General features: G+C 47.9%; 1 protein-coding gene across 2 annotated transcripts in view; it reads left to right on the top strand.

Annotated features, from left to right (window-relative positions):
- Window positions 1–269: 269 nt before the first annotated feature.
- The window catches only part of CACNG2 (calcium voltage-gated channel auxiliary subunit gamma 2), a 54,593-nt gene continuing 42,520 nt past the window's right edge, over window positions 270–12,342 (top strand). Inside the window, exons 1-2 of one of the 2 annotated variants that reach the window (XM_074826546.1) lie at window positions 271–581; window positions 1,128–1,273. In XM_074826546.1, coding sequence (XP_074682647.1) covers window positions 1,132–1,273 — 142 coding nt within the window. In that variant the 5' untranslated portion in view covers window positions 271–581; window positions 1,128–1,131. Of the gene's footprint in view, window positions 1,274–12,342 lie in introns of both variants that reach the window. The other variant, XM_074826545.1, reaches the window with a different exon arrangement.

Raw genomic sequence — 12,342 nt, 5'->3', positions numbered from 1 at the left:
GCGGCGCCCCTCCCGGCCCGCCGCCGCCGCCGCCCGGGGAGCTGTCCTTCAGCACCGCCGCGGGGGAGCCGTCCAGCGCCGCGCCGCCGCCGCCGCCGCCGCCGCCTTGATGCAGCAGTAGCGGGGCCCGGGAGCCGCCGGGGGCCGCCGCGGGGCAGGGGGTGTCGCAGCCGGGCTCCGCTCCGCGCCCCCCGCCCGGGAGGGGCGCCGCGCCTGTGCCCCCTCCTTCCCCCCCCCCCCCCCCCCCCCGCCCAGGAGCCCCCCTCTCTCCTCGCCCACCTCCGCCGGGAGCGAGCACCGCGGCTGTGCGGAAAAGCCATGGGAGGCAAGACCTCGGCACCTGTTCAGCTGAAATCAAGGGCTTACAGTATACTGGGCAGTCTGGCTTGGTGGTAGGAGCAAGCGAAAGGAAGGAGAAGAAGCGAGAGAAAGTGAGAGAGGATTGGAGCGACTGCCGCTGCCGGGAAAAAAAAAAAAAAAAAAAAAAAAAAAAAAACCAAACATAAAAACCCAAGGAAGATAACTGGGAAGGAAAAGGATTTTCATGGCGCAGGCTGCAGAGCTAAGCAAGAAGACTGAAGGTTGCATCTCTGCTCTTACAGTCTCTAACTGTCTAGGTCCAGATAATGAGAGATTGTGTTGAGGATGCTGCTGCTGCTCCCCTGTTCACTGTGGAAGCCATCTCCAAATTAGCCATTACATATGGAAACTGGAGACCAGAATTTTAGAAAAAGGGATTAAGGCGTCTCGTTTTGGGGGGGGTTTTCTCTTTATTTGTTTGGTTTTTCTTGGTTCTTTTCTCTCTTTTTTTTTTTTTTTCTTTTTCCTTTTTCCTTTTTTATATTTCAACCAGAACGTTTCCAATTTAAAAGGCAAGCCTCTTCCCGTGTGGTCTTTCTAATTTACACTCTTTTCCGTGGGCTTTCTTACCTCCCTTTTTTGATATCTATCTCTCTATATATACCCATTATATTATTAGTCGGAATTATTATTCTTTTATTTTATTAAACACACACACCCCAAGAATCAGAAGGCGGTTGGGTATTTGTATAATGAAGAATTATGGGGCTCTTTGACAGAGGTGTTCAGATGCTTTTAACCACCGTTGGTGCTTTCGCTGCCTTCAGCCTGATGACCATAGCTGTGGGGACCGACTACTGGCTTTACTCCAGAGGGGTTTGCAAGACTAAAACTGTCAGTGAGAACGAAACCAGCAAAAAGAACGAGGAAGTCATGACCCATTCTGGATTATGGAGAACCTGCTGCCTGGAAGGTATTTGATTCTGGATGTCGCCCCCCCCCCTTCCCTCTCCCACCACCTCATGTTTTTCCCCCCCTCCAAATAAATCCCTCCACATTCCACCATTTTCTCACTTCATTCCTTTCACCATGGATTGAGAGTGGTGTGCTCAGTTACTTAGGGCACAGAGGCAAGAAGACAAGCAAAACCTTCTCTGCTCCATTCTCTTCTCCCTTCCACTTCCTCATGCTCCCCCCCGCTCCTTCCCCAAAAATTCACTTCCCCCTCCAACTGGAATAATGTGTGTGTTGTTACAAAAACACCTTTCAAAAAACAGCTGTGCAGTCTGCCTGTCTTCAGATTGTTTGTATTGTCTGAGAAAGCAATGGCAAAATGCTGTATTATTGCTGTGCTCCAGCTGTAACCACAGAGTGAAATAGTTGCTCTCTTTGCAAATGGCTTATTTGCAAAGACAAGACTGGGAGTGAGGGGCTCTGTGTGGAAGGGGTGACTGCAAAGCACTTTGGATGCAATTATTAGTTCACTTCAGGAGGGAAAAAGAGAGAAAGGGAAGCAACCCTGTTATGTCCAAAATGCCTCATACAGTAAATGTAACGATTCCAGTCATCTCGAGCAGAGTTCAGAGCATTTCATAATGTCTATAAGCAACCACATCTCACTGGGCTGGGTGCAGAGGGGTCTAGTTGGTGGCTGATTGGTTTGGTTTGGAGCTGGGATTTTTCCCGTTTGTTTGTTGTTGGAGGGTGGTTTTTTGTTTGGGGCTTTTTTTTTTTTTTTTTTTTTTTAAGGTTTATGGTAAAGGCTAAAAATAAAAAAGTCTCTGAATGGAAAAATCAGCCTAAGTCTGATGTGGTGAACCTGAACAGCAACTCAGTGACATGTCTGATGGCAGAAGAGACACTGCCGCAGCCAACTTCTGGAATCTGATGATCCTAAGGGAGGGGGAAAGAAAAGAGTGATTAACTTTTAAATATGTGTTGCTCAGTACTGCTATTGGCATACGTGTGGGCTGGGGAGGTGGTCTTCAGCCTGTGCTGGAGGGATAGGGGCAACCGATGTAAATGCGTGGTTTATGTTACACACGTAACGAGAAGGAGAGAGCGAGAGCACAAGAGCGCACATTACAGCCCATTGTAAAAGCCCTGTTTATGAATCAGCTCCCAGCTGGAGGGTGGGCTGCTGGGGGTTTATGGACATCCAGGGATAATGTCTGTTGGTGTCCACCAGAGCTGGGTGTGCCTGGAGCTCCCTGATGGGAGAGATCGGGGAGTGGGTACCGCAGAACTGATTTTCTAAGACCGGCACTGGGAGATGGAAGGCAAGGGGGAGGGGGGAATAAACTATGTATGTCCTGATGTCTCTCACCAAAGCAAGCTAAAGCTGCTGTTTGGAAATGGTTGTGTCCGGGAAGAAGCGTGAATTTCCCCCCTGTTCTTGGTGCAAACGGTTGAGTGATGGCTGGACATGTTTTGAATAGCTAAGTGACTTCATTGAGCGATGGTCTATTTGACGCATACTGCATTTAGTGCCCTTTGTCAACCCAAACTGCTGCCTTTTAACATATCCTGCAGAGGAGCTCTATGCTGAATACTATATGCTGTCTCCATGCCAGAAAATCAATAGCAGTAAATTAATGGGGGATATTTTAAACACACTCGCTCACACACACGCACACATTTCCTCCAAACAGATAAATATACAGAGGTATATATTAAAAAGTGGAAATCCTTTCAAACAGCTATTCATTACAACCAGGGGAGGGGACCTGTCCTTAATTAAAAATTAATGATAGAGGGAAGGGAAATAAAAAAAAAAAAGGAAGCCCAAATGCAAAGCCATGCAAGGAAGGGAGGCTGCAGGTAAGAACTCCCTTCCCGAGCCGTGTCCCCAAGCTGGAGGGCGGAGGGAGGCTGGCGTGGAGACAGGAGGTATGAGGACCCCGGCCGGGAGAGGCAGTGGATTCAGATCATGTCTATCTGCCCAGAGAGCCGTACCCAGAGGGACATGGTCTGAGGGGGAGGAGGAAGGGGCGGGTGAGGTTTGTCAGATCGGAGGAGCTTGGGGCTCCTTCTCCTTTACATCTGTCAGGATCCCACAGGCACTGTGGAGAAGTGGCTTGCATGGCAAAGGAAAGTGCCAGGATGCTGCCAATTAAAAGCTCCAAAGTGCTCCCAGCCCCCTCAACACTGTACTGCCAGCCCAGTCCCTCTGCCCTCCCTGTTGATGCTCTCCAGCAGGCTCAAACTGCAGCCCTGCACAAGGTGTGTGAAATGCAGCCTGAGCACAAGCTGCACGGCCCTGGCAGGGTGCTCTCACTTGCCCCAGCTGTGTGAGGGTTAGGCTGGCCCAGTCCCCCAGCCCCTGGATGCTGGGCAGAAGTGGTGAGTGGGTTAGGAGGGTGCAATGCACCACACAGGAGCTGAGACCATCTCTGAGTCCCTAGCCTGAGGGCACAGGTTGCACCAAAACTTGGAGAAAGGCTTGGTAGCATGGTAGCACGGGCCTCTCAAGCAGGAGGCAAAACCAGCCCTACAGGCCCATGCTGAGCAGGGTCTGGGCACGGGTTTGCCTCATGGGGTGGCACAGCACCGGTCTTGAACCACCGCTGCCGGGATGCCTCCACTTGGCTTCCCGCAGCCCACAGCCCACATGGGCTAGTGGCTGGCACTCTCTTGCTCCCAGGACAGCACAGACAAATATCTCTGATAGCCCCTGGACAGCAGGCCTCTTACTGTCATGTCTGATCACCTTAGAGGGAGTTATCTTATTTCTCGGCAGCAGAAATCAAAAAGGTGTCCCTGGTTGACTCGCTCTCCCTGGTGAAAGCTGCCTGCTGGTGAGTGGGAGGGAGAAGGGTGCAGCAAAGTCTTCTTTCCCCCATGATGCAGAGGGTTGCCAGGTTTGTGGAGAGAAGGTCTTGGTCCCAGGAGGGTGGAAGAAGGGCAAAACCCTTGGACTCTGCTTACACCGTGTCCATGGTGTGGCACAGTCACCTGACAAAGGGTGAGGGACAAACAAGCTTCTGCTGCCTGGGGTGGGTGTCAGGGCAGGTGTACAGGGTGATAGGAGCTAGTGAAGAGGAGGGCAGAAGGCTTTATAACAAGAAAATAATCAAAGAAAAGCCCAAACTGCCTCTTATTATTGGTAGGAAACCTCTGATGAGGTTGCCTTCATTTTTGGGGATGTGGGGGAACGCTGGCACTAGTCAACACTGTAGGCTGTCAGAGATGGTGGACTCCTGGTGTTCAAAATATTGTGCTAAATTGTCTTTCCTCTTCTTGGCCAAGATATCCAATAGCAAAAATGGACATGGGGACTTAGTCTCGGGCTGTACACACAGATACGCTGCAGTCAGAGTTGCAAGTTCCTTTTGGAGAATTTGGTCCCCAGGCTTCAAATTTTCAGATTCTCCTCTCTTCAGTCATTCTGTTCCCCACAGTGGACTTTCAGTTAGCATTTCAGATCTTTGTATTGCTCCAAAGAGAAGTGTCATTTGCGATATTCCTCCTCTAATTGGGATTTCTTTTCTCCCTTTCTTGTGTCCTACAGTGAGCCCCTGCTCCACACTGGGGCTAAAGCAGAAAGGTGCTGTTGGTTCGCATTACTGCAGATCACACTTCTGATTTTTTTCCTAATCTTCCTTGAGATAATTCTTTCTCAGACTTTGGGGTTGGCCAGATATGTTCCTGGGCCATTGAAAAATCTTTGCCCTTCAAGGAAAATGGCCTTTCTCAGCCCTTCAACTGCGTAGACACAAAACACACACGTACACCAAGCAATTGAGATCCGCAAGCTCATGCCACACATGGATACTGCACCTCTTACAACTTTGAAATGGCTGTGGATCTTCCAGCCTAATTCCTTCTTGGCATCGAATGCTTTAAAACCACTTCTTATTATGACTGATGCCTTGTCTAATTCTTTCATTAGCTCCTGTAGATCTCCTACAGGATCTCAAAAGTGAGCAACGATGCCTTATCAGGGTCTTATGAAGCAAGCAAATGAAATGTATTTTATATCTGTAGGTTATTGGTTTTGTCATGTTGTCATTATTATTAGGAAAGGGATAGGTCTGGGAGGCTTTTATACCAAGAAGGAGGGAGAGAGGAGTCCAGGGCAGGCAGGCATGAGTGATGCGCATGGGGTTAGACATCCCTGTAGATCTGACTGGTGTGAAGGCAAGTAATTGAACGAATGTTGGTGCAGAAAATAATTCCTGCCTAGAGACCCTTCCCAAGGAAAATTAATGAGCTGATCTGTTCCCTTTCCAGCTTGTTATATCTGAACAGCACATGAGAGTTAAGTGCAGTTCCAGCCTTTGCAAAAATGAAGAGCTGACAGTGAGGCAAGGCACTGGCAGTGGACAAGCTCCTGCCAGACAATTCTGGCACTGCGTTGCCTCCTCATGCTGCCTTCTCCCACTGCTGTTTGCTCCTGGGCCACCTCTTTCCTTTCACACTCATCTTATGCGTGTTTTTTTCCTTATCTTCCCTCTTACCTTTCCCTATTTCCTTTCTTTTACCCTTCATTTCTGTCAACATCCCTAGTTTTGCACTGCAGAATTGCCTGCCGTCCTACTTCCAAGGATCCACAAATCTACTGAGGTCCTTTCCCCTGACTCTTGCTGTCCTAATCCAGGAGCTTTTTCAAACACTCAGTGAAATAGCAGTATTTTAAGTCAGGGTCTCCATGTCTTTGTGGTTCAGGACCGGGAGCAGCCTAGCACAGCCCTGAGATGCAGCAGGAGGCAATGGCCCGGCACATAGCTGATTGCTGCTGGCATTGCATCTGCCGGGGAGAAGGAGGATGAAGAGCTGGACAGGCCTTGGATGAAGAGGAAGACAAAGGATTTTAAAAAGTGGGGTGGCAGATGGTGAGGGAGAATTACTTGGGATCCCAGACTTGGGTGGGTTTGGTTCTCCTCTCATCTTAAATACACACCTGACTGTAAGTCACTGTAAAGGCAAGGGTTTGAGGGGCTGAGACCTGCAAGCTCAAATCCTTTGTAAGCTTTGTCAAGGAAATGCTCTTCCTCACCAGTGAGTTGCTAGAACTGACTTTTAAATTGCTTTTAAATTATGAATCTTCTACTGACAGAGAAAGAGGAATGGGTTAATATTGTCCTGAAATGCACCAGCAGTTGCCTTGCTGAAAAGAGTGAGAGCGAAATGCAGTGGGAGGGACATGGAGGTGCAGTGTGGCAGCAGTAATGTATAAAGAAATTACACAGAGCTAGAACAAATGTCTCTTTGCCAGGGAGACCAGGAGCTATTCCCATCCAAGGGTTCCCTTTTAACCCGTTCCTTTACCCATGCATCCCTCTGAGCCCCCGTCTCACTTTGCTGCAGTTTGGCACAAGCTAAGCAAGAGTTTTGGGGGAGGAGGACTGCTGAGGTTTGACAGCAGAATCTCCATATTTATTTAATTTAAAAGCAGTAGCGACGAGGTTGCCGGGGGGAGCAGGGAACATTTCAGTCTCTCAGATGTCTCTACCCCCTGCCCCTGTTTTAAGAGCAGATTCCCAATCAAGCATACCCGGTTTATCCCAGGGGGAGCCCTTGCTGCTCCATTCTGCGCTGCTTCTCCCTTCCATATTGCACTCGGTGTCAGGGGGTGCACTGCTGCTGCCTTTCACGGACATGAAACCTTCCCCCTTGCAGGGGGCTCTCGGGGAGGGAAGGGGGCTACTGTCTGGGGAATGGGTTAGCAGCAGGGCTCTCGCTCCATCTCCTCCCCTCGCAGACCCCATCCCAGGGTGACAGCTACCCGGCAGGAGAAACAAGAGAGCACAGAACAGGTCAGGCATACACAGAACATATTGTAAACGCAATACACCTAAAAGTTATTTTTCCCTCGCCTCTACGACCCCAGCTTTTTCCTCGCCCTCCATCTTTGGCTTATTCTATCCATCTCCATTTTAATTTGTTCTTGTTTCCCTCCCCTGCTTTTCCTCTTTATTTTCCCCTTTCATCTTCATGTCTCTTCTGTGCTTTCTCTCAAAAGCAGCTTCTCCTTCATTATTTCTCCCTGTTTCCCTCCAGGTTCTCCAAGGCCCATCCCCCTTGCTCTTTCCTCTGTTACATTACCTTGTCCTTGCTGTCGTCTGTCCCCTTTGCTCCTGCCATCTCATCTCTCTGTCCTCTTTTCTTTCTGCCATCATTTCCCCCTGGCTTTCCCCTATCTCACATACAGTCACTCCCACCAGCTGAAGGACCCTATCCTTTTGGAGCTGTGCTGCCTCTGTGCTCTAAAGCAACTCTTTTCCAACCACTATCTGGCTCTCCCCCTTCTTTCTCCAGCCAGCATCCCCCCTTCTTGAAGCAGTGTATAACACCAGTTGCTGTCGATATCTTCTCTTGCCCCCAGGGCAGCCCAACTACGTCTGAGGGGGCTGAGACCCAAGCCCCTCCTTTTGCTCCCCTCATTGCTCGTTGCCTGTGGTCAAGCTAACATCCCTTCACTTTGCTGCCTCCAACCTCCCATGGCTGGAGGGCTCACTGGCAGCTCAGCTGATGAGCTGGCTCATCTGCACGCAGCAAGCAACTGGGCTGGAAGGAACTCATGGCAGCCCTAAATACCCTCCCTGGCAACCCTCAGACATGGATCAGGCCAGGATCCAAATGGAAAATAAGGGTCTCTGTAGCCATAACCCTGGGGCAGTTGTGCACTACAGTGAGGGATCTCCGGTTGTCAGGAAGAAGTATCTCAGCAAGCAGTCATCCTTTTCAAGCTGTTTACAGGGGAATGATTTCCTCTGAGACTCTCAGGAATGCCTAAGGGGGTGAGGTGACTGGGGCTGGGGTCTTCATGCCCAGTGGATCTCAACGATCAGCTGAATGAACCTCAGTGAGTCAGGTCAGAGGGTACCGCTGGCTGGTGGGAAAAGGGGGACTGCATACCATGCAGGGCTCTACAGGAACCACGGCAGCTCACTGGATGCCAGAAACAGGGATATTGCTGTTAGTGGCCCAGCGCAGCACATGGCTGTAGACCGAAAACCCACCACCAGCAAGTCCCCAGATGTAAGGAGTAGAGCACGGCGGATAACAGAGAGTGCAGGAGCAAGGGCCATCCAGGGTGGGGTTTGCAAAGTCAGAATAGGGTTCATAAAAGGGAGGACAGGGACAAGGAGGAGTAGGAAAGACTGTGTGTGTGAAGGCAGCCTGCAAAACTAGATGTGTTTGCCTGGAAAAGGAGGTTAATGAGAGGGAAAGTGATTGGATTGTATTGAATAATGAATGGGCTAGAGAAGATGGATCAGTAGCTCTTGATTTCCCCATTTTGTAACACACAGACAAGAGGACCTGACGTGAGTCACCGGAGACCCAGTTAAAGCTTTCTCATTTGATGCGTATCAGGGCTGTGGAGCTCATTGCCACCGGAGCTCCTGTGGCCAAGATTTTAACAACATTTAGCAAGCAAGTGGGCATTTACAACAGAGTTCACGAAAATTAAGCATCCTCCTAATGGATGTGAATAGCATTTTGGGTGTTTTGTAATTCAGCAATTAAGCCAGTCGCCATAAAAACTAGGATAACATTTCACAAGGGCAGTCTATCCCCTATCTGACTGCCATGTGGTTCTTGCCTCTTCCCTGAAACATTTGTCAGGGATTAAACGGAGCTCAGATTTACTTTGTCTGGCATTTCTTTTGTTTCTAGATGCTATGCTATGCAGTTGCAATATAAGATGCAAACTAGGCCTGCGTTTCTGCTGGTGTCAATGACTGCCCTAATTTGACAAATTAACAGCAAGTTTAGATATTTCTATCATATTTTTCTAGGAAAGATCTGGGATAGAGAGCAATTAAGAGCATATGGAATTAAGTGGAGTCCTTTTTCTTCACACCCCAGGGTATAAAGTAAGTGGTTAGCAATGAAGGTGCTATATATGTGCAAAGAATTATTATTGTTGAAGTCCCTGCTTCCCAGAAAGCAATAGGCTTTGGGTCTCTTTGATGCTATCATGACTAAATTAGAAATGAGGTTGTCTCTTTTCTCTTGTATCTGTGGAAATGATTACTGAACTAGCGTCTGATGACGTCCAATACTGTAGTGTTTCTATGCACAAGAGATGAAGGCCTGATTCTCCCCACGTTTGCACTGATGCAACCCCACTGACTTGGATAGAGCCACGCTGCTTACGTTTCCATATAGGCAAGGGGAGGACGAGGCTGAGGAAGGTCTGTGCATGCTTTAAACAACCATGCCCCCGAGGTCACTGCGTGTCCCCACTTTGCCAGTGCCTACTTGACAAACCAGGGGCTAAATTCACTTTCAGTGAGAGTGGGTGCAACAGCCCCAAAGTTAATGAGATTCGGCATTTATTTATGCCAGCTGTTCACCCTGTCCAGCAGTTTCCTTTTTAACTATTTTCATTTTCATCATCTTTCACCCTCATTAGAAAAATTCAACCTGGCTGCCTTCCCTGTGGGGCGAAAACCCTCTTACAAACTCCTCACCTGGGATCAGCAAGCATGTAAAATGGCAGAGGTGCCCATGAACCCTGTGGCATTCACCTTTCTCTTTTTCTTCTTTCTGCATTTCTATCTTTCATTGAATCTCTTTTATTTACTGACAGTTTTCTGTCTCCCAGCCCCATTTATCCTCTTTGTGTTACAGAAAATCTCTCCCATAAAATTCCAAACTACACAATCAGAGTTTTCATAACAAGCCCAGCAGGATAGGTGAAATCTGCTTCTGTTTCTGTGGCACAGGCCACTGAAGTTTTTATGCTAGCTTCCTATCAAATCTATAACTCCCCAGAGAAGCATATGGACTTTATCCTGTACCTCCTATTCCCCCAGAGCATATACTCCTACCTGCTAGCTCTGAAAAACAGAAAATGAGGATGGTACACAAAAACTCGAGAATGCAATGCCATCCTATCCATGGGTAGGAATTTTTCTGATGTGTGTTTTTGCTGGAAGCAAACAACTATAAATTTCTGATTTAGCTTGTTGTGTAAAGTATACATTCTGTCAAATAAAGAATAACACTATCCACCTCCCTCCCCTGGATTTTCTATCCCTTTCTGATTTTTCTCTTTCTATTTCTCAGTTTTCATTCTCCTTCTGAACACAATGTTTTTTTTTAAGGTCTGTTTTATTTTTCTCCACCCACTGCTTCATAACTACATTTCATTCTTAAATTTGCTATCACTCAGAGAACTTCTCTCTTTCTTCAGGTCTTGTTTATACCGCCAGTGTAGCTGCAATGCAATGGATCACGCTTGAACACTGAATATTTCCCAGGTTTATGGTCATGTTCATTCAGTAGCATAGACCAAGCACTGTCAATCAAACCACTTTTGATCCAACCTTATTTGCTGACTCCTGGAACCTTCCTGTGACCTGTCCATTTAACAAGTAAATTTCTGAGAATCTGTTCCTGGAGCTTTATTTTGTCCTGAAGATGTTGCCTCATACTTTTCCTCTTAGTTTCATTTTTTTTCATTTTTCGTTTCAATTTTTCTTCATTCTTTCCATCAGTCCCCTTCAGAATTCACTGTTTCATCTTCCCTTTTTCTCCATGTCTCGTGTCAGCCATTTTCTCCCCCAGCCCTCACCCCTGATGACATTTCTTCTCTTCCCTTTGCATTTCTAGTCTATAGTCCTCCTGGGTAGGAACTACTCCTCGTGATCCTGTTCCGTTCAGCTTCTATGGAGAGGTGGTGGAAAAGGATTGACAACAAAGTCTGTTTGTGTGTGTGTGTGTGTGTGCACATGCACATGTGCATCTCCTTTCAGATACAGTCAGTACGAAGGCTTGGTGGTTGAGATGAAGTGGCCTGGCTCTGCCTTTTGCCTTCCAGACAGCCATGAGGAGTCATTTCCGAATGCAGATGCCCCCTAGAATTGCCTTCAGAGTACAGGGTCTCAAGGGTTCAATCATGAAGAATTTCTGCTGCTTCCTTTTAGATTCAGGCATTGCCCTTTTCCTTAGGCTGAGGGTCATGGGTTTTTGAAGGGCAGTGGCAGAATCATGAAAGAAGACATTTTTCTATTGCTCATTTTTGAGAGAAGGAGTGAATGAACTGTGATAAATATTTTTCTGTATGTAGCTAGAGCTGTCTCAAAGAAGTGACAGAGGAAACAGATGGCAGAGGCCCTTTATAGGCAGCTGCTGTTGTCTCTTAAGGTGTCATCATCACAAGAAAAGTGGTTGTAATTGGGGGACTTCAAGATCAGTAGCACCTGAAAGGACTCAAGCAAAAAAGAATGTCATCTCACGTGAAGGCAGGTGGGGGAGAGAGAAATCAAATATTCAGAGACTAAGGAATGGTGCTTGAGAGGTGAAATAAAGTAGAGGGAATAGGTTGAAGCAACTATGAAGTTCTGGTGAATGACATGACCACAGGATGGATGGTTTCCCTGCATTTGGGAATTCATGCTTGGCCATTGTAGGCAGGGTGAAGAGCTTTAGAGTATTTTGGGGAAAGCATGAGGGGCTGGTGTCCAGAGGAAGCAACTGAGTGAGAGACAGAGATCCCCAACACACTGTGGAAATGCAGCTGGGGGAGAGGAAAGGTCCAGGAATAGCTGTCTCCAGGCTCCTATCTCCTCCAACTTGCTTCAGAATACCCCTGCAGTGTGTGCTTTTGGAATGGGGGAGTTCTACAGTTTGGTGTAGAAGCCTCTGCCACAGATATTCCTCAAATAATTTGCCTGCCCAGAGCCCTATCATCTCAGTGTATGCAGCACAAAGAGAAATTGACCTGTAAAATAACAGAAGTGGAGACATGTAGCTGCTCCCTCAAGAAATAACCAGGACTAGGTTCCTTCATGTCTTCCAGGCCTGGAGGGATTGTACAGTGGGCTAGACCCCTAAGCCTTCCAGTCATGGAGTTATATAAATCTCTCCTGCTCCCCTTGTATCTCCAAAAGTAGGAGCCATGTATTCCTTTCAAGTAGGACAAAATTCACAGAAAAGTTCAATAGGAGGTTTGGGAGGAAACCAGGGAGGATAACAGGGTCTGTCATGAAGTGCAAGGGTTTGGGGTCACAGCACAGCTGTGAACAGGCTTGGTGTTGAAGACTAATTGGACCTGAATGTTGCACAGTGTCCTCTAGCTGACACACC

This window comes from Strix aluco, chromosome 5 (assembly GCF_031877795.1).
Source record: "Strix aluco isolate bStrAlu1 chromosome 5, bStrAlu1.hap1, whole genome shotgun sequence".
In the NCBI taxonomy this organism is placed as follows: domain Eukaryota; kingdom Metazoa; phylum Chordata; class Aves; order Strigiformes; family Strigidae; genus Strix; species Strix aluco.
The sequence above is the reverse complement of the archived record's forward strand: the minus strand, read 5'-3'. Positions and strand labels throughout refer to the sequence as shown.